The 26,172-nt window shown below is 42.5% G+C and overlaps 2 protein-coding genes across 2 annotated transcripts in view; both read left to right on the top strand.

The window, feature by feature from the left end:
• The first annotated feature begins 10,502 nt into the window (after positions 1-10,502).
• LOC122909775 (zinc finger protein 177-like) overlaps positions 10,503-26,172 on the top strand; it is a 31,744-nt gene continuing 16,074 nt past the window's right edge. Inside the window, exon 1 of the mRNA XM_044254301.1 lies at positions 10,503-10,669. The gene's annotated coding sequence lies outside the window, so the exon portion shown is untranslated. The remainder of the gene's footprint in view (positions 10,670-26,172) is intronic.
• Positions 15,891-25,024, top strand: ZNF559 (zinc finger protein 559). The gene is given in 12 exon segments (XM_044254901.1): positions 15,891-16,011; positions 17,138-17,220; positions 17,718-17,799; positions 17,802-18,154; positions 18,156-18,309; positions 18,312-18,424; positions 18,426-18,522; positions 18,525-18,740; positions 18,972-19,035; positions 19,037-19,180; positions 19,377-19,471; positions 24,855-25,024. Coding segments are annotated over 12 exon segments (1,692 nt in total).

The following is a 26,172-nucleotide window of genomic DNA, read 5'->3' as shown; positions in this document are numbered from 1 at the left end:
GTGCCCACACAGTACATAAAAGCAGAGCAAAACAACCAGAAGTGAAGTTAGTAACTTGTCATCTCCGACAGCGGCATGTGCAGCTCTAGGACATAAATTTAAAATAACAAAAACACAACAGTTTTTCCCAGGCAGGGGTTCCAGTAGGACATTCTTTTAAAAGACTTTATTTATTTATTTGTCAGAGAGAGAGAGTGAGCTACAGGCAGGCAGAGGCAGAGGGAGAAGCAGGGTCCCAGTCGAGTAGGGAGCCCATCCTGGGCTCGATCCCAGGACCTTGGTATCATGACCCAAGCCAAAGGCAGCCGCTTAACTGACTGAGCCACCCAGGCGTCCCCCAGTAGTACATTTTAAACCCGATAAAAATCACAACATCCTTTACTAAATTAATAAGGTGCCATTTGAGCAACTGTGATGTGAGAATGATCTTCAGAGAGCTTTTCTTTTGGAGAAGCTCTGCAAATCAGGTTTATTACAACCAGGTTATAGCTGAGAAATCTGAGAATCAATTAACCATACACTCAATGTTACCCAGTCAGAAAGCTGCTAAGGTGTATGTAACACAGGATGTATCACATAGACAGGTTTGTGAATGCAGGCCTGTCTGGCTTCAGAGCCTAAACTCCCAATGAGTCTATTTCTGAACATATACCCTACAGTTTAGTTGTTAGTGAGGCGGTTATAACTAACGTGATGAGAGTCTAGCCTAGAACTCTGCTGTGCACTACGGAAAGTAGACAGATGAAGTATTCTATTTACATGTCTTATCTTGGGGCGCCTAGGTGGCTCAGGTGGTTAAGTGTCCAACTCTTGAATTCATCTCAGGTCATGATCTCAGGGTCGTGGGAACAAGCCCTGCATCAGGCTCTGTGCTCAGTGCAAAGTCTGTTTGTCCCTCTCCCTCTGGTCTCTCTCTCTCTCTGGAGAGAGATAAATAAATTAATTTTAAAAAATCTTTAAAATAAATAAATGTTTGGGGCGCCTGGGTGGCTCAGTGGATTAAGCCTCTGCCTTCAGCTCAGGTCATGATCTCGGTGTCCTGGGATGGAGCCCCGCATCGGGCTCTTTGCTTGGCGGGAGCCTGCTTCTCTCTCTCTCTCTGCCTGACTCTCCGCCTGCTTGTGATCTTTCTCTCTGTCAAATAAATAAATAAAATCTTTTAAAAAATAAATAAATAAATAAATAAATAAATGTTTTATCTTTGAATAGTCTCCTTTGACTAGGCTCCCTTTTTGGTCAAGGAAGCTTCCCTTAAGGCCCTTACCTCTTGCTCCTTTATTTCATATTTACTTAGGTAATATTTACCCCAATCCCACTACATACAGTCACAGGGGATATAGCACAGAACAAAACATGAAGGACACGGATGTTATAATCATGAGAGGGAGCAGTAAATGAACAAGATGTAAAAGGTGTGGTATACGATACACAATAATGCAGTATATTACAGGGATAAAGAGGCACACACACATTTATTTTTAGCCAGTTAGGAATACTTTTGTGGCAGGGAAGCAGAAAATTAAAAGAAGTGTTTCAGATAACACTGGAAATCCACAGTTGGTGTGGTACATATATTCACGAATTTATGTGAATATCATCAACTCCCAGAGAAAATAAAATCAGTATGAGTCGGCTAATCATTAACTTAAGGATGAAAAAAGAACAGCATAAATGTCTAGGGAAATTAAAGTAGGACAAAATTAATATTTAAAAAAAAATAAAAAGAATCATAAAAATGAACAAGTGCTCACTTAACTGAGCCATCCAGGTGCCCCACAAACATCCTATGTAAATGCTGAAATGATAGAATAATTCCCTCTGGGATCAGGAACAAGGCAAAGATGCAAGTTATATGCTATTCTAGTGCTGACTGTCCACTGATGGACACTAGCAAACACACTAAAGAAATAAGAAAGCAAGGTACTGGAATAAAAGAGAAAACGCTGCAAATGACACATGATCTCATTCTCGGTGTGAAATTCAAAATAACCTACAGATAAATGATTAAAATTTATAGCTGCATTCGACGTTGAAGGGGGTTACAGAGATACTAAGTAATCAGTTCACGTTTATGTACCTGAATAAAATGTATCAAACTGATGCCCACAGGCAAGGGAAAATTCACGGATGAAAGATCTGCACCAGGAGGGGAGATGGGAACGGAGTGGAGGCAAACGTCACCCCGCGCTCACCGAACACGCCGAAATCCACTGACCAGCGTACAGACGAGGTGGAGGCGCTCGTCCCCGTGACCGAATGGCAGGGATGCTTTTACTTTCCGAAAAGACAGCAGAGGATGCTTTGGAAGGCCTACTACAGAGGAAGGTGGTTCGCTAACTCTAGCCTGCAGCCGACTCACCCCCGCTGCTAGACGCAGCCCACAGCTCCTGATTCAGTGAGTTTGGAACCAGCCGCGGCAGAGGGGGGGGGCCCCGGTGCTGGGTTCCGGCTGAGGCAGGGGGCACGGCCAGAGCGGCCGTCCGCCCAGTGCCGACCTCTCCCCCTCCCGGAGGCCGGACCTGGGGCTGGCCAGACCGAGTCCGGAAGGACGCGGCGAACCAGGGCAAAAAACTAACCCAGACGCGAGCGTTGCCCCGTGAAGCTATGGCCGCCAGCTCGCGCACGCGCATGAGCGCACTTCTGCTTCCGGTTTCTGAGCCGCGCACAACGTGAGGGGCGGGGCCTAGTGAGCTGTGCGATAAGGATTGCGAGTCAGGGGCGGGGAAGAGGGCGGGACGGGGAAGGGGGCGGAGAAGGGGGCGGGGCGGGGCAGAGGGCCGGCGGGGTGCGGCAATGACGGGAGGAGGTTGCTGGCAGCCGCGAATGGGAGAAAAATGCTAGTTCCTTCTTGCAGAGAGACGCGTTTGGGGCCTGAGGCTGGATCAGCGCAGGTCTTGGGGTTGGACGGGGCTCCCAGGGGCCTCCGGTCAGTGGTGGGATTTGGTTGTTTAGGATTGTGAGGCGGAGCTGGGGCGAGACAGCGCTTAGGGGCGTGGCTTAGTTGTGTATTCCGGAGGGCAGGCTTTAGGATGGGACCAGTGCGAGGGGCGGGACTTGGTTGAAAATTCTTGGGGAGTTAAGGTCTAGGGGGTGGCCGTGGTGATTAGAGCTAGCGGCGGGTATAGGGTCAGGGCCTCCCATCCCGGCTCAGGAGTCAGAAAACCGGACACTCATCAATTGCATTTATACGCTTCTCCACGATGTCGTACACAGGACACAATACTTAGAACTTTGAGCCTATACCAATTCCTAAGATCTCCCATTCATTTTGTCCTCTCATTAGGTCTTTAGTTTTCCTTTTCATTGTTTTATCGACTACTGCTCTTGCAGAGAAAGGCGATTGATGTAGGTCCCTTTACGTGGAAACCTTGCTCTCCTGTAATACTTGTCAGTCCGTTATGTTGACTTTCCATATAAATAAGATTTTCTGTTCTTATTAACTCTTTAATTTTCTTCTTGTTGTTTGTGCAGGGCCTCTCAAATTGTCATAAAGTCGAAAAGAAATCAAGCATTCTTGTCTTTGTCAGTAATGATTATCAAGAATCCTAGATAAGCTAGGTTGTGTTCTTTATCAAGTTAATGAAGTCCCTTTTAAAATCTGGCTTTATGAAGATGTCTTATCAGTTTTTGATCAGTATCATCAAATGTGTATGCATCTACTGAATTGGTAATGTAATTTTGCTCCTTTAACTCTCTTTATGATATCGTATCTGTATAAAATATTTAATTCTGTATAACTCAATGAATCTATACCTTTTAAAAATTGGTTTCTCGGTTTCCTAGCTTGCTTTTATAGAAGTCTTCACAAACTCTAGAGTATAAAAGTATTTTCCTAATTTTCTTCCACATTTTATTATTTTTAAAACTTTTCAATCTTTACTCTTCTAGGAATGCATTTTGGCATGCAGTGTGAGGTGGACATTCATTATGCTAACAAGCACAGTTGTACTCTGTATATTGGCCCCTAGGTTTATTTCTTCACTATAGGCTAAAACTCATTAACTCAAAAGCCTGGGGCCAAACTCAAACTCAAACTTGTACATGTCCAAAATGGCCTAAACAAGCACATTTTTAGCTATTCAGAGCCTTTCTGCTTTACATACTCTGTGAAACCATCTCCCAGCATCTACTGACCATTGGTAAAATAGAGACTTGTGATTAGAAGACACTGAGCTGGGGGCGCCTGGGTGGCTCAGTGGGTTAGGCCGCTGCCTTCGGCTCAGGTCATGATCTCAGGATCCTGGGATCGAGTCCCGCATCGGGCTCTCTGCTCAGCAGGGAGCCTGCTTCCTCCTCTCTCTCTCTGCCTGCCTCTCTGCCTACTTGTGATCTCTCTCTGTCAAATAAATTTAAAAAAAAAAAAAAAGAAGAAGACACTGAGCTGCTGTGACCTGTCAGAGCTCTCCGACCATTCCATTCTGCTGAGCACACTCCCTCCCAGATGCCGTTCTGCCTCAGGGGTTGCCTTGCTCTCTTCCCTTCTGGATGGTGGCTCCTGAGCCATAAGCCTTTGGATGGTCCCATGGCGGGGACTTTCCCTCTCATGCAACTCTGTCCAAGTGCCACTCTGTCAAAGGAAAAACGGCAGTGGATTTAAGGTGGTAAAACATTTTATTCAGTACTATTGCATCATGGAAAAAGAGACCTCGATATAGAACCAGGTTCAATTCCAAATATCCCATGGGCAAATGAGAATTTATAGCCAAGGGGCATGTTGGAAGTTGATGGATGGAAAATTAGTAAGGGGAAACATCAGAGATAAGAGGGGTTCCTGGATTCCTAAATCAACCTAACAGGACTCTTGCTGAAGGCAGGCCAGATGATTGGATATCCCCTGAGGGATGAGGAAACTGAGTAGATATCAAGGATGATCAGATATAGAGGATGGGAAATTCTGGCCTAATTGACATGCTAAAATTAGACAATACAGAGAAGTCCAAAAGCCAAGATCTAGTGGCAGGGGAGTTCAGGAGATCCTGGAGTAGAGTTTGGTGAAGAAGAGAATCTTTGTCAACCCAGTAAAGCTCATTGGATGTTACGGCTCCTTGTGGTCCTTTTTCCTAAATCTGCCTCCAAATCTCTCAGATTCCCTACAGGAATCTGGTGATCAGGGTAGGACTGAGGTAATCAGGAAAGAGGTATAGGGACCACACTCAATAGGGCAATCAATCAGCAAAGCTATACTGGACAGCCTCAAGTGGTTGAAACTCTAAAACACCTCTGTTGTCTATTTGGTGTTGCTCTGTGCTGTTTTACTCTGTACAGTTTTTGTGATCTCCCACTATGTCTCATTAGCCTCACCAAGTGGTGGTACAGGTGAAGCAGGCAGGCTGGTCCAAGGACTTGGAAGAGGGTCCTATGGTTCTTGGCTTCTCGAAGGACAGAAATCACACGCAAGCCAGAAAAAGTGAAAGCAGAGTTTACTGAGTAGTGTGAGTGACAGAAAATAACAAATGGAGTGTATGGGAGACTTGAAAAGGAAAAGTAAATGAGTCTTGTCCTTGGTTGGTTGGGGTTAGGGGTTGATATTGGAAAGGGGTCCAGAGTACATGTCTCTTGAGGGGACCAGGATGAGGTCCATTCAAAGGCAAGTGTCAGGTGAACAATAGGTATCATGGCAATAGGTAGGGGTATTGATACTAGTATCAGCCGAGGCTTCTTCAAAACGAATGTCCTGGAATGTGTTTGGGATCTGGCTCTGTGTAGGTGTGATCAGGTGTTTGGGGCCTAGGACAAAACTCAGAAAATGATCAACTTCCTTGCATCCCCTTTGAAGTAGGAGTATAGCTTTTATGACTTATTCAAAGGTAAAATATTAAACATGAGTAAATAGGGCCTAACAGCAAAATAGCAGAGATAGAACCAATCTAAAATGGAGTCAAGGGTGCCTGGGTGGCTCAGTTAGTTAAGCATCTGCCTTCTGCTCAGGTTATGATCCCAGAGTCCCAGGACTGAGCCCCTCACCAGGTTCCCCATTCAGTGGGGAGTCTGCATCTCTTTCTGCCCTTTGCCCCACTCATGCTCACTCTCTCTCCCTCTTTCTCTCAAATAAGTATATGGGTGCCTGGGTGGCTCAGTTGGTTAAGTGACTGCCTTCGGCTAAGGTCATGATCCTGGGGTCCTGGGATCAAGTCCCGCATCGGGCTCCCAGCTCCATGGGGAGTCTGCTTCTCCCTCTGACCTTCTCCCCTCTCATGCTCTCTCTCGGTCTCTCTCTCTCTCAAATAAATAAAATCTTTTTTAAAAAAGATAAGTAAATATATAAAATCTTTTTAAATTTTTTTATAAAAATAGGGGTGCCTAGGTGACTCAGTGAGTTAAAGCCTCTGTCTTTGACTCAGGTCATGATCCCAGGGTCCTGGAAGGGAGCCCCACATGAAGTTCTCTGCTCAGCAGGGAGCCTGCTTTCCCACCCCACCCCCACCTACTTGAGATCTCTGTCTAATTAATTAATTAATTAATTAGTTTTTTAAATATTTTATTTATTTATTTGACAGACAGAGATCACCAGTAGGTAGAGAGGCAGACAGGGGAGGGGGATGGGAAGCAGGCTCCCTGCCAAGCAGAGAGCCCGATGCGGGGCTTGATCCCAGGACCCTAGGATCATGACCTGACCTGAAGGCAGAGGCTTTAACCCACTGAGCCACCCAGGCACCCCCTAAATAAATAAAATAGTTTTTTTTATAATAAAATGGAGTCCCTCCAGCTTCCCTACCTCCTGGGTATTTCAGTGAACCTACACTACTGGAACTGACTTTTGTGGTTAGAGGTATAGCTGCCTGGGGAAAGAGGTCAGCCTGCCTGTCTAGTCCCCCACTAAGCAGCTGCTGGGCCTTGTAGGAATTATGGGTCCAAATAGGAAAAGGGGAGGAGTATCCACCTCTGGACCAGGGGTGGCCTGCCCCTGACCCCATCATGGGCTATAGCAAGAAGAGGTCCCCATGACCAGGCTGGTGTTTTGGGCTCCTCTGACACAAGAGGATGTCCATGTCCCTGGGCATTGCTACAACAAGTTAATAAGCCCATAAGGCCAAGATGGCAGGTCTCCCAAGCATAAGGAGCAGGCTTTAGCTGTCGTCCCCCCTCAGATCTGTTGTCAAGGGTGGCATTCCAGTCCCTCCCCAGAAGAACATAGAGACCCCCAATTCTTGGGCCCAGCTAGCTAAAACATTACTTAAAATAACTAAAGTCAAAGAAGTTTATATCTCAACCCTTCCCAGGGACCCAACGAAGGGAGGAATGTTCTAGACCACGAGATGGGTGTTGGGTCCTACTTAACTACAGCTTCTCACCAGGATGCCACCCAGAGGAGGAAAGAGCCCAGACTCTTGGGGGAGATGAGACATGACAGGGTATAGGATCCTGGGGGAAAAAAGGACTGGTCCCTTTGCTGGAAAAAAAAAAAAAAGTACAGTGTCACCACTGTAAGAACTGAGATGATTTATCCTCTGCTTTGCCATTGACCTTCCAAAAAGTAGTAAAAGACAAAAAAAGGCAAAGGGGAAAGCAAACATAAATAAATAAAGGAGGAGCTGACTCTTGGAGGATGAAATACACAGCATCTCTATCTTTAAGGACCCAACCCAAGAAAGCAGTCCCTCTCCCCCACCCCAGGAAATGAATATCTGGGAAGAGGATTAACAATTATCAGCTTAACTAGTAAAATTGGCCCACTTTTGCTAAAAGATGATTCTGTCCTGGTTATTCCTCCCAGACAGTCCCTTTTCCATTATTGGAATAGGACCTGCTGAGCAAACCTCATGAAACAAGCCAAGAACTTTTGCTATTGGTAGGCACCAGCCTTTCAGAATGACTTAACTTTCCCCTATCAGTGGAGACGTCAGTATGCCCCAGGAGCCATTGACTGAGGAAAGGCACTGAAGGAGTTTGGCCCATCCTCACTGATTTAGTGAAAGAAGGGATACCAATTCCTGCCATTTCACCTTCCAGATCCTGGTGCAGCCTGTGCTTAAAACCACTAAGCATAAATGAAGCTCACCATAGACTATAGTGAAACATGATTATTCCCTTCATTAGAGCACCCCTACCAGATATCACTGCCTTAATTATTGACATTTGAGCCAAAGTTATAAATTTGGCTAATAATATGTTCTACTCAATAAAAGTTTCACAGGGGAGGAAGGCATCCTCACCCACTGCCCACATGCTGCGCTCTCTCACTTTTTTTTTAAGATTTTATTTATTTGAGAGAGAAAGAGAGCATGAGCAGGGGTCCTACCTGGGGAGAGGGAGAAGCAGACTCTCCGCTGAGCAGGGAAACTGATGTGGGGCTCGACCCCAAGACCCCAAGATCATGACCTGAGTTGAAGGCAGATGCTTAACCAACTGAGCCACCCAGGCCCACCCATGCTGTGCTCTCTTAAAGGCACTGTGGAACAAACTTGGACTTGCTCCCAGTACCCAGGAAGTAGAATGAATCCCCTCAGACTAAATAGATAACGCCAGCCACAAATGACCATCAGCTTTAACCTGTGCTCTGTGACTGTGACTCTTCCCAGTAGCTGAAGAGCCCAATCTAGACCGCAGCTTAGCATATATTCTACATTTCTCTTCTGAAGGGTCAGGGGGAGAAGCCCCTTATATCATCAGAACCTAGAAGGCAACAAGAAATTGTCTTCTGACAGTTTCCCAGGGGAGGTGAGTGGGAGATGGCCTCATAGTTGCTCCTTCCAGGCCTCCCATCCTCTGATGTTCTGGGAGAATCACAAGGCATTCAGCCAACATTCAGACTGGCCGCAAGTCGAGTCTTTGCCTGCATGGCCTATGTGGATAGATACAAAGTCTCAGAGTGCCACAGCAGTCATTTCTCGACAGCTCTGGCCCCTGATTTTTCAGGTATCTAGCTAAGAATTCTTTTTAGATTTTTTTTTTTTAGTGGTAGACAGAATAATGTCCCTGCCAAAGATGTCCAAGTCCTAATCCCCAGAACCTGTGAGTGTATTACTTTGTATGCCAAAGGGGACTGTGCAGGTACGGCTAAATAAAGGTTCTTAAGATGGGGGGATTATTGAGGTGGACCCAATGTAATCAAAAGGATCTTTATAAGTGAAAGAGGGAGCGGGAGGGTCAGAGTCAGGAAGAAATGTGAGAATGGAAGCAGTGATCAGAGTGATTTATGGTCATGAGCCAAGGAATGGAGACAACCTCTAGAAGCTGGAAAGGCGAGGAAATGAATTCTCCCCTACAGTCTCCAGAAGAAACACAATACTGTGGACACACTGAATTTGGCCCAGTGAGACCCATTTCAAATGCCTGACCTTCACAACTATGAGATAATAAATTTGTTTTAGTCTACTAAGTTTCTGGTAACTTGTTACAGCGACAATAGGAGGCTAACACAGATACTGTAATTAATTGTGTTCATAGGGGCTTATACCAAAATTGATTGTTCCTTTTTTTTTTTTAAAGATTGTATTTATGTATTTATTTGACAGAGAGTGAGCAGGAGGAGGGAGAGGGAGAGAAAATCTGAAGCAGACTCTGTCCTTTGCGCAGAGCCCAATAAGAGGCTTGATCCCAAGGTGGTGAGATCATGACCTGAGCCAAAAACCAAGAGTCAGACGCTTAACTGACTGAGCCCCCCAGGTGCTCCTGACTCTGTTCTTTTCGGGAACTTCATACAAGACCGACCAGGACCATGAGTCCCGTAGCATGATGAGGGCTACATGGAGGATACACTTCAGCCAGGCTCCCCATGCAGAGCCAAGCCAATTAAATCATTAAACTGGGTGCAGCGAGAGGTATTGGCAGCTGCGCAATAAAGACTGTGATGCGCTCACGTATACACCACGATTTGAAAGCAAGTATTATTCAGTTAAGACGTAAAAGAGCACCAGGCTGTAGAGGAAAATAAACCACTGGTTACCCAGCAGCCCGCGTCATCCCGGCTTCCCGCGAGGCCCCGCTCCTTGCCCTGTTCCCGGAGACCGGAAGAGCGCATGCGCAGGACGGCGGCCATGTTGACCGCGCGCCACTCCGGCGTTTGAGGGAAAGTCGTCGGCTCTCAGCGCCCGCCCTCGGAGCGCCTACGCGGGAAAGGAGGATTCCGAGAGGGAGCCGCGGTGTTGAGGGTCGCTTCTTCCGAGAGCCCGGGCAGGCTGGGCCGCCGGGGCGGCAACGGTAGCCCCAGGGGGAGGCGTGCCTGCTTGGCCTTTCCTGGCCGCGACGACTCCGGCTCCGGCGTCCCCCGCGCCCGGCAGCCTGCGGTTGCGTTTCCTGCGGGCGGGCGCGCGGGCGCGCGCGTGGGCACCGGTGATGGCAGTTGGGTAAGTTCTCCGCTGGGGAGAAGGACCCCTGCAGGTTCCGAGGGAGCACGCGTGTGCGACACAAAATGCAGGCGTGAAGAGATTCGCCGAAGTACCTCAGCGCCCGGAGCTTCGAGTGCTGGAGCCCCTGAGGGGCAGCGGGAGGCGGGCGGGTTGCCGGTAGCTGGAACTGAATTGAGCCCAAGTACGAGGAGTGTGGACAGGTGGGTTTTTCTTTCGGCTGTTCACCTGGACATTCGTCCTTAAGTCTGTGGCGGCAGTAAAATGAGCATCCGTGGAACCTTCATCCGCGTTCACTCCTGGCTGAGATTTTGTCTCCCGTCCTGGGTGTTGTGATGAACCGATTAACGGCAAATGGCAGACATTCGCTTCACCCCTTCGCGGTAAGCACGCATCAGGACAGCCTTCTACTGAGGACGGCGCTCCACTGCCGGTCCCAGGAAGTAGTTCCATTTTTCCGACAAAGTGTCTATTAAAGATGTCTGAATTTAAAAAAAAAAAAAAAAAAAGTTAGTTTTGGTTCTTGAACGTTCCCGAAGAGTGTTATTGTAAGATATTGGCATTCCAATATGATGATGTTTTCCTGTGACTTCGTATACTTACTTACTTTTAAAAAGATTTTATTTGTTTATATGTCGGAGAGCGCAGGCCGGGGGAGCTGCAGGCGAAGGGAGAGACAGGCTCCCCACTGAGCAAAGGACTCTGGGATCATGACCTGAGCAGGAGGCCGAGGCTTAACCGACTGAGCCACCCAGGGGTCCCTTCCTAGGATTTCATTTGTTTCTTGTGAAGTAGACTTGGGTCTAGAGCAGTACTGTCTAATACATAGATATAGTGAGGTACAGATTATACAGATGTAATTTTATTATAATTTTGAGTAGCCAACCAAGAACAGTTTGAAGCCCTGAAATTATTTTTAGTGTGTTTAATCAACTTATCCAATTATCAATATAAATTTATAATGAAGTTAATGACTAATGTAGTTAATAGAGAACTATTAATGAGAAATTTTACATTTCTTTCCTTTTGTAATAAGTTGCTGGAAAACCCAGTGTGTATGTGGATCTCACTGTGGATGCTGAGTTTTCATTGGAAACTCGCCATCTGTATTTAGCTCTTACTGTTTTGCTGTAGAAGAAGATCTCCAAATCCAGATTGATCTGACATACTAAAGAGTTTTTTTGAGTACCTGAATCAATTTTATTTCTAAATTCTAATTAAAATAAATCAAATTAAGAATCTAGTCCTTCAGTCACACTAGCCACATTTCATGTTCTCAGTACCCAAAGAACCAGCCAGTGCCTGACTGGTTAGACTAAAAATTTAGACATTTGAATATTTCTGTATACTTTGTGTTGTAGCTCATCGGGAGGTGGGGAAGTGCAAGTTGTCCCATTGTTTATTAGAATTGAGAAGCATTTAGTCAAGGTGCACTTCTCTCATAGTCACAAATTTTTTTGAGGTAATCCTTGGGTGATACTTGGCAACAGGGTAATCTGTTTCCGAACAGCCTTTCATCCAAAGGTTTCACCTTGTTTGTCAGTCTTTGCCTCAGTCTGTTTTTACGTTGGGGGGGGCAGGTTACAAAATCCTTTTTGTCTTAATTCTGTCATTTCTTCTCCAATCTTTAGCTATGCAGCTTGCTTTCCCCACCTTCCCTATCCTCTACTTTTTTTCTTTTTGGAATATCACAATATATTCTTGGACTTTTCTTTCATTCACTATTATTTTGACACTGAAACTGTCGCACATTTGCCCAAGGGTAGTCCTTTTGAATCCTGTGTTCCTTCAACATGAATCCTTTTAGTCTTTAAACCCTATTAGTCTTTAGGTGTAAGATAAATCCCCAGTTCACTTTGTACTTTTTTTTTTTTAAGACTTACTTATTTGAGAGAGAGAACAGAAGGAAGAGGGGCAGAGGGAAAGAGAGAAGCATGTGGAATAGGATGTTGAACGGAAGACACTAGACACAAATTAATGCATGTCATGATTTTATATGAAGTTCAAATTATAGTGTTAGAAGTCAGAATAATGCTTCCATTTGGTGAGGAGAAAGGAATCATTTAGATGAGGCATATGAGTGCTTAGGGGTGGAGAAATTCATGACAATGTACTGTACACTTGTAACTCTACACTTGTTTGAATAATTCAACAAAATGTTTGAAAAATGAACTCTATAATTTCCAAGTGTTTGAAATGATCAACAAAATGAACATAAAGCATAAGTAAAAAAAAAAAATAATAGTATAATAAGGAAGGAATTTTTAAAAGGCAAATTTAGGGGGAAACTAAGAGGTGTGAGGTTTTTTAAGAAAAAAAGATAAACTTTGGGCACAGTCTGATTTAGCATTCTACCTACGCAACATTTTATACCCTCTGGTAAAACTTAGGGGATTGGTCAGATAGCTTGCATGAGTGTTACTAAGCTGCCAGTGAAGTAGAGCCGTATCTGAAATATATACTGAGTTTATTTTGTTTACCATGGAATTGTTCCAGTGCTTTAGATCAAAAGTTAACTATCACTTTTTAGGCAAATCAGATGTCAGTTTTTCAAGAGCCTTTTGAAATGGTTATTTTTCTATTCTGTCTTTATTTTTTGCAGAGCTAGTACTGAGTTTGCCTAGAAATCCTTGGGTGTATCTCTGTGTGTGTTGGGGAAGGCAGAGAATAATATTCCTTATCTGTTCCTAGTTTCCCCCAGCACTGAACACCAACTAATAGGATATGGATTTGTTGTTTAGTATCTGCTTACCTTTAGAATGTGAAAAATGTAAGGTATTGGGGATTTTCTGTTAGTTCACTGTGCTCTCCTCAGTGCCTAGTGTATTATGTAGCAAAGGGAAGGACCTTCATAAAAATTTGCTTAATGAATGAAGGCAAAAGCCGATATAAGGACTTGAAGGAAGGCAACTGGGCCTATGTGATTTTCCCAGCTGGAGGAGTGCAAAGATGTCTGAATTAAACATTTTGAGCTAGGGATCCTCATGACCACCCTAGTGCTCAGCAGTGCAGTAGGACTGAAAAGACTCATGCTGTTAAACCCAGCATGATAGTTTATAAAATATAGATCAGAATCAGCAGAGGGATGAGACATGTGGGATTAATTCCAGAACAAACCAGGCAAAAGCATCCAAATGTCTTTCCCCAGCACAGTCAAATGGGCATTGCACAATATTCCTTGTAATAATGTGTAACATCACATGTGAAATATGGCCAACCAAGGAATTCACATAGTACATTAGATTATTCAGTTGTACTGCTAGAACAAAAAATATTACAGATTGGGTGGCTTACAAACAACAGAAATTTCTCACAGTTTTGGAGACTGGGAAAATCAGGATCAAAATGGCAGCAAAGTGGTGTCAGGTGAGGATCTACTTATTGGTTAATAGAAGGCAGTCTTCTCACTGTGTTATCACATGGCAGAAGGAGCGAGGTAGGTCCCTGGGGTCTCTCATAAAAGGCACTCATCCCATCATTACCTCTCAAAGGCCTCCATCTCCAGAAACCATCACATTGGGAATTGGGTTTCAATGTATGAAGAGGCAGGGAAGTACAGACATTCAGTCTATAGTCCCTTGAGCTTTGGTGTCCAGGTTTTGATTGTGGGTCAGTCCTGTAGGCATGCACCACCTACATGACTGACTGCAGCCACTTAAGCTCCAGCTGGAATTCAGACTATTAGAACATTGCGCAGAGCCTCAGGCATAAAACAGATGTTCACCATAAATCACATTGTTAGCATAAACTATCAGTCCAACTGGCAGACGAAAACATCACGCTGGGTATTCCATGGACTCGGGTTGTCTCCCACAGCCCCACCAAGAGTAGGTCTGAAGACAAGTTTTCTCAGGAAAGTGCAGGATTTGAGCACCCAGACCTGCTGAGTTAGTCATTTCTTGCACACCATTTTATAATCGTTGTCCGGGTATGTTGGCAAATCACCATAAGCTCGGGAGTTCGGGCTTATGATATGGAGTAACCTGTATTCAGGTTACTGGTCTTCCTAATTGGTGATCTTGGGCCAGTGACTGCTGCTGTCTCAGTGTAGGTAGGTTGCCTCAACTGTGGAATGACAGTAATGATAATTGTGTTGATAATCATATGAGCTACCACTGCTTCTGGCGCATGATAGGTACTCAGTAAATGACGATTGTTATTTGTATTCATGTGGTAAACTCTACAATTTTTAATGGCTTTCACATAATGTAATTTCATTTTCTACAGAGAGCTAATAAATGATGCTTCATGACAGCTGACTAATGCTTATTTCTTAAAGACTGATGTTGTGTGGCAGGGTTCCACTGCTGCTTACTAAAGAAGAATTGAGATTGGCCTCTAAACTCAGACACTGTCTTGAAGGACTTTGAGAACAAGAAGGGTTCAGGCAGATTTTACTGTCTTACCTACAGGATGCCAGCCATTGATCTTTTCTCTTGTGGTGAGTCCTTATTGATGCTCTTGTCAGAGACTGTTTTACTTGGCCTATAAACAACCTGTCTTGTGGTCAGGGTCTAAGCAATCCTGTTTCTATGCTGTCTAGGAGAGGGGCTTGAGTAGATAAGAACATCCTGATGTCTATATCCTGAGATTTGGGAAGCAGGGGTGAGGATGGGTATTTTTGTGGGGGAGGGTCTGCTTAATCACATGATGAGATTCACTATTGTTGGCCAAAGAAAACAGCTTTACCTCTCTGAACTTTAAATTTCTTTTTCCATAAAATGGAATTATTAAACTCTCCTTCCAAAGCTGAGAACCCTTTTACTGACTTCAGATGAAGCAGGCTGCTTGGGTATTTCATGGCAACAGCATGTGTGTCAATTTATAATCAGTGTGGAGTTGCTTCTAGCCTAAGTGGGAATTTCGGGGAGCCTAGGTTCTCGGGTTTTATTTCTTCTCCCCAAGGTCACCTTTCTCAAGACTTTTTCTGTCTTTGTGAGGAGAAGTCAGAAGGAGAAAGGATAATGACCAGGTGTCTTAACAAATTTTTCTCGCATAAGTAGGAAATTTATTCTTTTATAAAAGTACATGCTTCTTCCTACCAGGTAGATATGTTTTCTTGTAGTGGAACAGTTTCTTTATGTATACAGGGCCTGTCTAGGGACTGAGTACCCAGTTACATTTTCTCAGGTTTTAGGACTTTTTTATGCGGTTGACAGAGACGTAGGGAAATTATACTGTTATCCCAGTGTTTACTAATTCAGTCCAACTCCCATCCATGCTGATTGTGTGCTCTCAGTGTGCTATGATACATTGTGAGGAAGTAGACATGTGTTTCTCAGAATGTGTGCTGTTCCTAGAGGAATGATTCATTTATTTGCCAGCATTTATGGTGTCTGTAACATACTCAGTCAATAGGGAAGAATAGAAGGTGTACAGTGTATTTGTGGTGAGATACATTCAGCTGGGTGAAAGAGGTGCTCTTAAAGTTATAAGATTGGATGAGGTCCCCAGTGAATATGTGTGGATAGGAGAAGCCCTGGGAGAGATGATGGGAGAACATGGAAGCTTTGGGTCTCCCATTCTCTTTCTCCAGTGAACATGGGTTTAGATGGCAACTACCTGATGCTGGGATGTTTGTGATGGGTTTAGGACCCATCACCCATGACCTTTGAGGATGTGGCTGTGGAATTCACCCAGGAGGAGTGGACTTTGCTGGATCAAACCCACAGAGGGCTGTGCAGAGATGTGATGCTGGAGAACTACAACAGTCTGACTGCAATAGGTAAGGTTGGTGCCATGCCTTCGTTTAGCTTTTTCTGGAACAAATCTTTCTTAAGTGACTATATTCTAGACTCTGTGCTGACTAATGGAAGTGCAATGGTAAAAAGAGCAGATTTTGTTTCTGTTCTTGTAGATCTTATCTTGACGTGGCTTCCTCTTGAAAATGAAAATTTGTTTGTTGCTCTGGTTTTATTTTCTCTATGGATTGAAAGGCTTAGGACTTCAAAAATGTTTCTGAATACAAGTTTGAGCCTGGGTTTCAGGGGAAAGATCAGCACCCCTTTTGGTGAACAGTGAGAGAGTATGTGTTTGCATTTTAGTTTCATTTGAAAGTTTTTTGGTCTGAAAAACAAAGTTTATTGGTTTGAAAAGGTTGTCACAAACATTTTATTGTTTCTCAAGTTATACCTGACAGTATTTGGTATCCCTGGAGAGCAGAATCTTGGTCCTGACTTACGGATTGTCATTCCTTGCATGTTCTTGTATCAAGCTTTTTTTCTCTGAGAGCCAGGTACCAGACGTGCAGACCAGGTCTGATCTTTCAGGCAGAGCAAAAAGGAGAGCAGAGGATAGTAGGAAGGGTTCTGTGAGGTAAAGGAAAAGGGAGAGATAATTTCTTTATGAAAAATAGCAGGAGTCCATGAGACCTGCAGTCTTTTTGGAAACATTAAATAGGAAGCTTTTAAAGATGGCTTTTTCCTGAGAATGCTGGTCCCTTTGATTTCTGTGGTTCCTTGGGTACTTTAGACTTCTCTTTAACTTTTCATTCACTTTTCTGAAACTTCCTTTTGACCTGACGGATCTACTTCTTTAAATTTTGCATTTAGCTCTTTATTCATTTCCTTTCATTCTTTGCTTTCCTGGTCACACTGCTTTCTGTTCACCATTAGTTTCAACATTTATAGAATCATTTCTTAGAAAATCACCTACCAACTTCACCAGCACCTTATTATTGCCAAACTCTTAATATAGTCAGAATTCTCAATCTCTGTATATTCATTTTTTTTTAATTTTATATTTCAAGTCAGTCTTCGAAACTAAGTAGACATTGGCCTCTTTTTTTTAACACTTTCCTTCCATCATTTATTTCTCCAAGACCTTAATGTTTTTTTTTAATCTTATTTCAGATTGGGAGATTTGTCTTAATACCAAATGGTCAGCACCTCAGCAGAATATTTTGCTGGGGAAAACACCCAATGTGGTAGAAATGGTAAGATCGACAGTGTGTAATTCCTTGCCTTCCACACCAGTGGAAGATTGGAAATTCCATAAGATAGAAAAGCAACATGATAACCGTAACAGACATTTGGGGCTAGTGTTACTCATCCCAAAAGAAACTTTTCTCACAGGCTTCTGAGCCTTAAGAATTTGACAAACCCTTTAAATACATAATTGAGATAAAGTTTTGGGTAAGTAATTTTGTCTCAGTGGTTACAGCTTACAGCTAAACTCTGTAAGAATCCTTGTGAAAGTAAAGACTACAACAGAACTTTTTAGCGGAATGGTTACTTCATTCTGCTTGAAAGCACTGAGGTCTGGAACCATGCATTGCATGCAGTGAAAATGGAAGAAAAAAATACAAAAAACTTCAGTCATACTCATTTATTACCTGTGTAGTATAACAGAATTCAAGGCAGAGGGTAGGATCTCTGAATGTAATAAAGCTGGAGAACTTTCATAAGTCGTGACTAATCTCTTCATCAACAGGAGAGAAGCCATACTGGAGAATAATTGTTTAATTTTCACCATTGGGAAGAAGCCTTGAGTGAACACTCCTTTAAGATTTATAGAGTACTCACATTAGAAAGAAAATTTATGAGTGCAACCAGTGTGTAAAAGCATTCAAAAAGAACTCTGCCCTTAATCTACACAGTAAGACCGATAATGGAGAAAAGCCTCCTAAGTGTAATCAGTGTGAAACAGTTTTTAGCCAAAATCCATATGTGGTTCACAAGAAAACTTACACTCAAAAGAAACCCTATAAATGCACGGACTGTAGGAAAGGCATGCCTTCTTCCTTACACCTTAGAGAATGTGTAAGAATTCATAGTGGAGAAAGGCCACATACCCTTAAAGAATGTAGGAAAGCTTTTTCTCATTCTACAAGCTTTTTTGTACATACGCAAATGAACAATAGAAAAAAGTCTTAAAACATTGTAAGAATGTGGGAAAACCTTTATTTGACCTTGTCTTATTCATCATTTAAGAACTCATAGTGAACTGATGCCTATGGAATGTAAGAAATTTGAGAAAGCCATTCGTTGTTCCCCAAACCTTGCTTAAATTCTACAACTTCATATGAGAAGCATTGTGTTTTCAAGGAGTGTAGTAAAGAGTTTACTTGTTTCCCAAAACTGAATACTCACATGTGAGTTCACACTGGAGAAAAACCATATGAGTGTAGTAAATAACCTGGAAACCTTCACCGATTCTGCAGGTCCTATAAAACACTAAAGAATTCACAGTGGAGAGAAGACTTAGGAATGTAAGGAATGTGGAAAAGGCTTTGTTAGTTCCTTACTGTACATTTAAGAACTCACACTGGCAAGAAGCCTTATGTTTGTAAGGAAGTTCGGAAAGCCTTTAGTAACTCATCTTGCTTTAAAAGTCACATGCAAACTCTAAAACCCTGTAATGGTAAGCAGTGTGGGAGAGCCTTTATTTGATCCTCATTTCTTATTCAACATTTAGGAACTCACAGTCTAGAAAGACCTTTTGAGGGGCGCCTGGGTGGCTCAGTGGGTTGAGCCGCTGCCTTCGGCTCGGGTCATGATCTCAGGGTCCTGGGATCGAGTCCCGCATCGGGCTCTCTGCTCAGCAGGGAGCCTGCTTCCCTCTCTCTCTCTCTCTGCCTGCCTCTCCATCTACTTGTGATTTCTCTCTGTCAAATAAATAAATAAAATCTTTAAAAAAAAAAAAAAGACCTTTTGAATGTAAGGAAATATGGGAAAGTATAGAAAGACCTTTTGAATGTAAGGAAATATGGGAAATCATTTAGATATTCCTCATACTTTAGTCAACATAACACATACTGGAGAGAAGCCATGTAAATGTAAAAAATGTGAGAGAGCCGTCACTATTTCATCAGGCCTTATAGTACAAATGAGAACTCACACTGGTGGATGACCTTTTGAATGTAAGGACTGTGGGAAAGCCTTTACTCAGTCCACATACCTTTTTTCTTTTTAAGATTTTATTTATTATTTGTTAGAACACAAGGAGAGAGAGCAGCCGGCAGAAGGAGAAGCAGACTCCCCGCTGAGCAAGGAGACTGATGCAGGACTCGATCCCAGGACTCTGGGATCATGACTTGAGCTGGAGGCAGATACTTAACCAACTGAGCCATCCATGTGTTTCTCAGTCCACATATCTTACTCAACATTTAAGAACTCACAGTGGAGAAAACCCATACATAGATGAGGAATGTGGGAAACCCTTTACTACGACATGCCTTACTGAATGTATAATATTTCACTCTTGAGAGAAGCTTATGCTTGCAAAGAATATGGGCAAGTCTTTAAACTTTCTCTTGGAAAGCACAGACTAATTCACAGTGAAGGTAACCTTATTATTTTTTTTTTTTTAAGATTTTATTTATTTATTTGACAGACAGATCACAAGTAGGCAGAGAGGCAGGCAGAGAGAGAAGAGGAAGCAGGCTCCCTGACAAGCAGCGAGCCCGATGCGGGGCTCAATCCCAGGACCCTGGGATCATGACCTGAGCCGAAGGCAGAGGCTTTAACCTGCTGAGCCACCCAGGCGCCCCTGAAGGTAACCTTATTAATGAGGAATGTAGGAAACCTTTAGCTCTGCCTTATACTTTACTATTTGGCTGTGATTTCACAGGTATGAAAAATCTTCTATAAAAAAAATTTTCATCCCCCACTTTGGGAAGCTATGAAAGCACACATTAAGAGAGATCCCATGAGTGAAAGGGTTATAAAAAAGCCTTTGATTGTTCTTTATTAGGAAACATAATTTACACTGGAGAGGAACAGTAAAGTATAATTGTAGGGAATGTGGAAAAGACTGTGCCAATTGAGGTTACATAATAAGATTCTTTGTGAATGTAAAAACTGTTTTCAGTAAATATCTTTCATATATTTATAAAAATTGAAGTCCTAAAGGGTTTTATAAGTGAAAAACCTTTGTGGGACACCTGGGTGGCTCAGTCAGTAAAGTGTCTGCCTTTGGCTCGGGTCATGATCCTCAGGGTGCTGGGATCAAAAGTCCCATATCAGGCTCTCTGCTCAGCGAGGAGCCTGCTTCTCCCTCTGCCTGCCGCTCCCCCTGCTTATGCACTCTCTCTCTCAAATAAATAAATAAAATATTTTTTAAAATCGTTTTGTTACAAAAGATTTTTTAATAAAACCTAAAAGTGTTAAAAAAACATTTGGGAAAGTTTTAGAGTACAAATCTTTAGTTAATGCATACAGAAAAGTTGATACTGGAAAAGAAAGACCATTGTTTAAAATGAGTTGTCTCTGTGTGTGTGTATCTTTTCTCAAAGTAGACCAATAGTTTTAAAAACCAGTGATGTTGAACATCTTTTCACATACTTGTCATCCATTTATCTTTGGTGAAATGTATGTTCAAATATCTTTTTTCATGTTGTTAGAGGGTTTATTAAGGTATAATTGCCATGCATTAGGCTACATATGTTAAGTGTATGACTTAAGTTTTGATACATACACGCATCCATGAAATCTCTCACTAGCAATGAACAAATAGAATTTGAAATTGCAAACACAATACTATTTATATTAGCACAACATAATATGTGCATCGTCTATATAGGGAAAACTACAAAACTGTCATGAATGAAATAAAAGAACCAAATAAATGGAGAGAGATTTAATGTTCATGGATATGCTCTGTATTGTCAAGATGTTAGTTCTTCCCAACCTAATTGATTCAGTCCAATCAAAATTCCAACAATTTATTTTGTGGATATTGACAAACTGATTCTTACGTTTATATGGAGATGCAAAGATGCAGAATAGACAACACAATATTGAAGGAGAACAAAGTTGGAGGTCTGAAACTACCTGGCTTCAGGACTTAATAGAAACCTACATTAAGTCAGCTGGTGTTGGTAAGTGAATAGACAGATTGATGGAACAGAACAGATTGCTGAGAAATAGGCCCACATAAGTAGTCAGCTTATTTTCGACAGAGGAGCAAAGGCAGTGGAATGGAGTGAAGATAATTCTTTCCAACAAATGAGACTGGAACTATTAGACATCCACATACAAAAGAATGAATCTAGACACTGAACACTCCACAAAAATTAACTCAAAATGCATTGTAAACCTAAGTGGAAAATACACAACTCCTAGAAGATAACATAGGAGAAATCTTAAATGTCCTTGAATGTAGTAATACCTTTTTAAATAAAAAACTGAGAGCTTGATCCATAAATAATTGATAAACTGGACTTCATTAAAATTAAAAACTTAGGCTCTATGAAAGCCCTTGTTAAGAGAGTGAGAAGACAAGCACGGGTTGGGAGAAAATCTTTGCAGAAGACACATTTGGATAAAGGACCATTATCCAGCATATGCAAGGAAGTCTTAACACTAAGAAATAGCCTATCAAAAATGGGCCAAAGACCTTAACAGACACTCCTCCACAGAAGATGTAAAGATGGCAAATAAGCATTTATGAAAAGATGCTCCACATCATATCATCAGAAAAGTACAAGTCAAAATGAGATACCACCACATATCTGAGAATGCCCTAAATCTGGAACATTAATAGCACCAAAAACTTCTTTGCTGGTGGGAATACAAAATTGTACAGCTGCTTTGGAAAAGTTTGGTGGTTTCTTATGGAACTAAACATACTCTTACCAGATGATCCAGTATCCATGGTCCTTGGTATTTACCCAAAGAAGTTGAAACTTATGTTCATTCAGAAACCAACACATGCAAGCTGTTTCAGGGGTTTTTCTTTGTTTGCACATGAATGTTTATAGCAGTTTTATTCCTCATTGCAAAACTTACGTAGGTGAATGAATGTCTTCAGTAGGTAAATGAATAAACTGATGCATCCAGACAATGGAATATCCAGCACTTAAAAGGAATGAGCTAACAGGCCTTGAAAAGACTTGGACGTACCTGAAGTGCATATTACTAAATTACTAAACCAGATGCAGGTGTGAGTCTACAGATATCTCTAGGCCTTTGTCTTTGGAGCTACCTTGAGCTGTGTGAGTTTTCCCAGATAAGGCCCTGGTCTTTGTAGGGCAGAGATAATCCATTCATTCCCTTTGTATCTTGTCCAAATTCCTGACTCATGATCTGTGAAAATAAAATGGTGGGGAGTTCACACCAGCATTTTTCAAATTTTTTGATCTTGGGACTCTTGCATACTCTAAAATTGAGCATACAAAACATTGTATCTTTTGAGTATTTGACATATTAGAATTTAAGACAGATTTTTCAAATATTTATAATTCGTTTCATAATGTACGTATTTATGAAAAATAACTGAGTTGAAAACCAAAAACATGTGAGAAGTGAGAGTCTTGTCTTAACCAAACTTTAGTAAGTCTCCTGAACCTTTTCCTAGGTCTGTCGGTACACTTAACCAAATCCAGTTTTAAGAAGAACCCTGCTGAGTCAGTTTAGCAAGCTTTCCCTCATCCTCCACGATCCTTCAGGTGATTTCTAGTCACCCTGGCCTGTCTTCAGCAAAGATTCTGTTAGGTCAGTTCAGCCAGAATCCCTAAACCCCTCTTGTTTCCTCTTAGTAATTTTCCATCCACTGACCCCTATTCTGCTCCTTGCCTGTAAGTTCCCACTTACCATGCTGTATTTGAGCTTGAGCCCATTCTCCCCCACTGTGAAGTCTTGTTGCAGTGGTCCCTGTACCTGTCACGGTGGCTGAAGCAAAGTCTGCCTCACCATTTTTAACAGGTGTCATTAAGTATTTTTTTTTTCCTTTCCAGATGAGTGACAAGCTTGGTCAAAAGATCATTTCGTCTAGCTTAATTAATGAGAGCTGGAGTTTCATAGGTGCTTCTGCATTCAGTTTTTTGCCTTATTTTAGATGAAGTATATATAGAAAATTTGGCTTCAGTGAGATACATAGGTAGAAAAAAGTATTTTCAGATAATTTTGGCTCTTTGATACCTTTTGATACCCAAAATTCAACTAATATTAGTTTCTTAAGGATTTAGTTGTACTGTGGAGTATGAAATTCTATGAGTGAACTCTTCCTATTCTATTATATTAAAATCCATTTATTTTTTTTTTTTTTGCACTTTGGATATTTTACCCATATGTGATTTTGTACCTTCATGTGTCACTTGTATAGAAAATAGTTCACTACATTATGCATATTTTTCAAATGTTGACTTGCTATCCAGCATCAAGCATCATGCACTAGTATAATTTGATCATAGCAGAAAGGTTTGTAAATGTTGACAAACTGCCAACATTATGGTTGCAGGTATATATATTTTCCAGATTTTTTCTCATGCCTCAAGGGCATTTTTAAGGAAAATTGGACTTTTTGTTTATCATGAGTATGTGCCAACGAAGAATACAGTGTTTGTGGCACTTGATGCCACTGCCTTGATTTCTGCCAAGGAGCCAGCATTTTATCCACTATTACTTCTGTGTCATCAATATAAATGTCAACATGATGAAATGGCAAATCATAGAACTATTCTAATAATAGTTTTGACCTCACAGACTGCCTGAAAGTGTCTTGGGGTCTCTCAGTCTGGCAACAACATTGTAAGAACTGATGTTAGTATGTTTGGGGTGGTTTGTTACACAGCAATAATAATCATAACAGACTTACTCTCTTTTTTTCTTTTTGATGATTAGTCTCTTCAGTGGTCTAGACAGTTAACTGGGAAAATTCCAGGGTCCCATTGTGCTTCAGAATTTGGCTTGCTTTTTGCCCAGGTAGAGCTTGGGTGTTAAGGGCTCAGACTGAAGCCTGACTGCAGGAGTGTGGATCCTGCCCTTGTTGCCTTTGAGCTATGTGTTTGGGGTACTTCTCTTAGCCTCTCCTAAGCCTCATTTCCATTTGCTAAATGAGATCATTAATAAGGGAAATGATTTGTTACCAGATGTCAGTGGAAACTTTCTAACAGTCATGCCCTCAACAGGGGCTGGTTAGAGCTCCCAGTTAGTTTGCACTTACTGTATGCTGTGAAATGCCCTGAAGGCTTTCCATGGACTGAGTCATTTCATCTTCATTACAACTCTCTGAGGAGCCACTGTTCTTATTCTACTTATGTGATTTATGTGACATGAAGTATGCACCATCATTTCTGGTGGATTCTAGCTCCGTGTTTTCAGTTTAAAGCATCCAGTGTTTTGAGCTAACAGAGGAATCCTAGCCACTGACTCCAGGCTTTCTGGTCTCATTGAGATTAGCAGCAGCCAAATTCTGTTCCTCTGGGTTCTGTATTACAAGTGGCCAGATTTTCAGAATTATTGTGTTCCCCTCAGTAGAGAACTCACAATTCAATTAGAACACAGATTCCACACAGAAACCCACTGTTGATGTTGCAGCTGACCCATAACTGCCAGCAGAACTGAATCTGCCCTTGCTCTCAAAACGTGGTCATCTACTAATTGCAAAGAATGTGAAACATACATTCAGGCAAAAGTGATAGCAGATAGTCATAGGCTGGGCCTTGATAGGAGTGAAAACTAGCCCATGGTTTTGCAGCTGTGACTGAATAATTTTTATGAGTTTTTTTAATAATTTTAATAATTTTTATCTCATTTTCAGTTCTCCCATTTCGTTTCCTCTCGTGGAAATTACACAGGCAATTTCATCCTTCCAATTGTACATGCACATTGTGTATAGTCTTGTTAGGCATCAGATATTCGGAATATAACCATGATAATAATCAAGCACATGACTTTACTATTAAGCCACTTACTCTGCAGATCCGAAAAATGAACATGAAAACCCCGGTGGCTGGCACCAGAGACCTTATTCTGGTACGATTTTACTATGATTTAATCATACCAGAATACGGCTGACCTTTTTGCTTCTCATTTTGCTTTTTAGTAATCATTCTTCAAATTCAGAGTCACAAATAGAAGGGATATTTTTCTCCACTGTTTCAGCACCTGTAACAGTAAAAATGATTTAATTTCAGATTGTCACAGTTATATGTGTTGGTTTTCAGGAATTTCAAAAAAATGCAAAACTAATTAAAATTGATTCTGACCTCGGTGGGGACTTATTTTGGTTAGGAAGATAGGAGGGGCAGTGACCTCACATGTGAATCCATAATGGCTTAGAAGTGAGGTTTATGCCCCTTTTCCTTTGTCGTTCACTTTTTCGGTTTTGGGGAGCTCCTCCTCTTCCCCTTGGAGAGATCATATAGCGTCGAGGACGGCTCTGAGATCAAATTGCTCCACTCTTCGCGTTGCCCCTTTACTCTTTTTTAATCCCTGCACCTAAGATGGGGCGCGAACTTACCATCCCAGATCAAGTGTGGTTTGCCCTACGGACTGAGCCAGCCAGGAGTTCCCCCCTTTATTAAAAGAATACAAAAACTCCCCTTGTCCTTTTACCCTGCAGCGCCTCCTTGGCCAATCTCCCAGCCCCTGCCTTCTCCGCACAGCAGCGCCCCAGGGTGGATCCGTGGAAAGTCACAGTCTCTGAGGGCGCTGGGCACAGCCTGAGGCCGGAAGCGGAAGTGCACCTTGGCCGTAGCCCAGATGTGGGTCTGCGATTTGGAGAGGGCTGTGCGGCATTGTGGAGAGGTCAAGTGGATGGTTTCCAGCGCCAACAGCTTCGAGGCCACAGCACTTCTGGGCCTCATGGTGCCCCTTCGCACCGGGACTCCCGGCTGTCCCTTCCTTTCCTACCTGGGCCTTGACCCCCTTCCATCTGTGGCCACTGGGGACATCGGGCCGAGAGGAGGCGGGTGGGGATGCGGTCAGGGCGTGCCGGCGAGGACTTCAACCCATCCCCTGTACTCCTCTCTTTAAAGTTCTCCCCCAAATTAAGAGTTATTTTTCCTCAAGAAAATGCTCTTTTCTGTCTCATTTTCTGCGTTAATGGCATTACCTTGAAATACTTATCACTAAGATCTTCCCAACCCCCCCAGCCCCGACCTGGCTTGGATTTGTGCAGATGGATCTTAGTCCCCTGTGGACAGACGGATGATTGAATTGCT

The sequence above is a fragment of the Neovison vison genome, chromosome 6, assembly GCF_020171115.1.
Source record: "Neovison vison isolate M4711 chromosome 6, ASM_NN_V1, whole genome shotgun sequence".
NCBI lineage: Eukaryota > Metazoa > Chordata > Mammalia > Carnivora > Mustelidae > Neogale > Neogale vison.
Note: the sequence above shows the minus strand (reverse complement) of the source record. Positions and strands in the feature narration are given on the sequence as shown.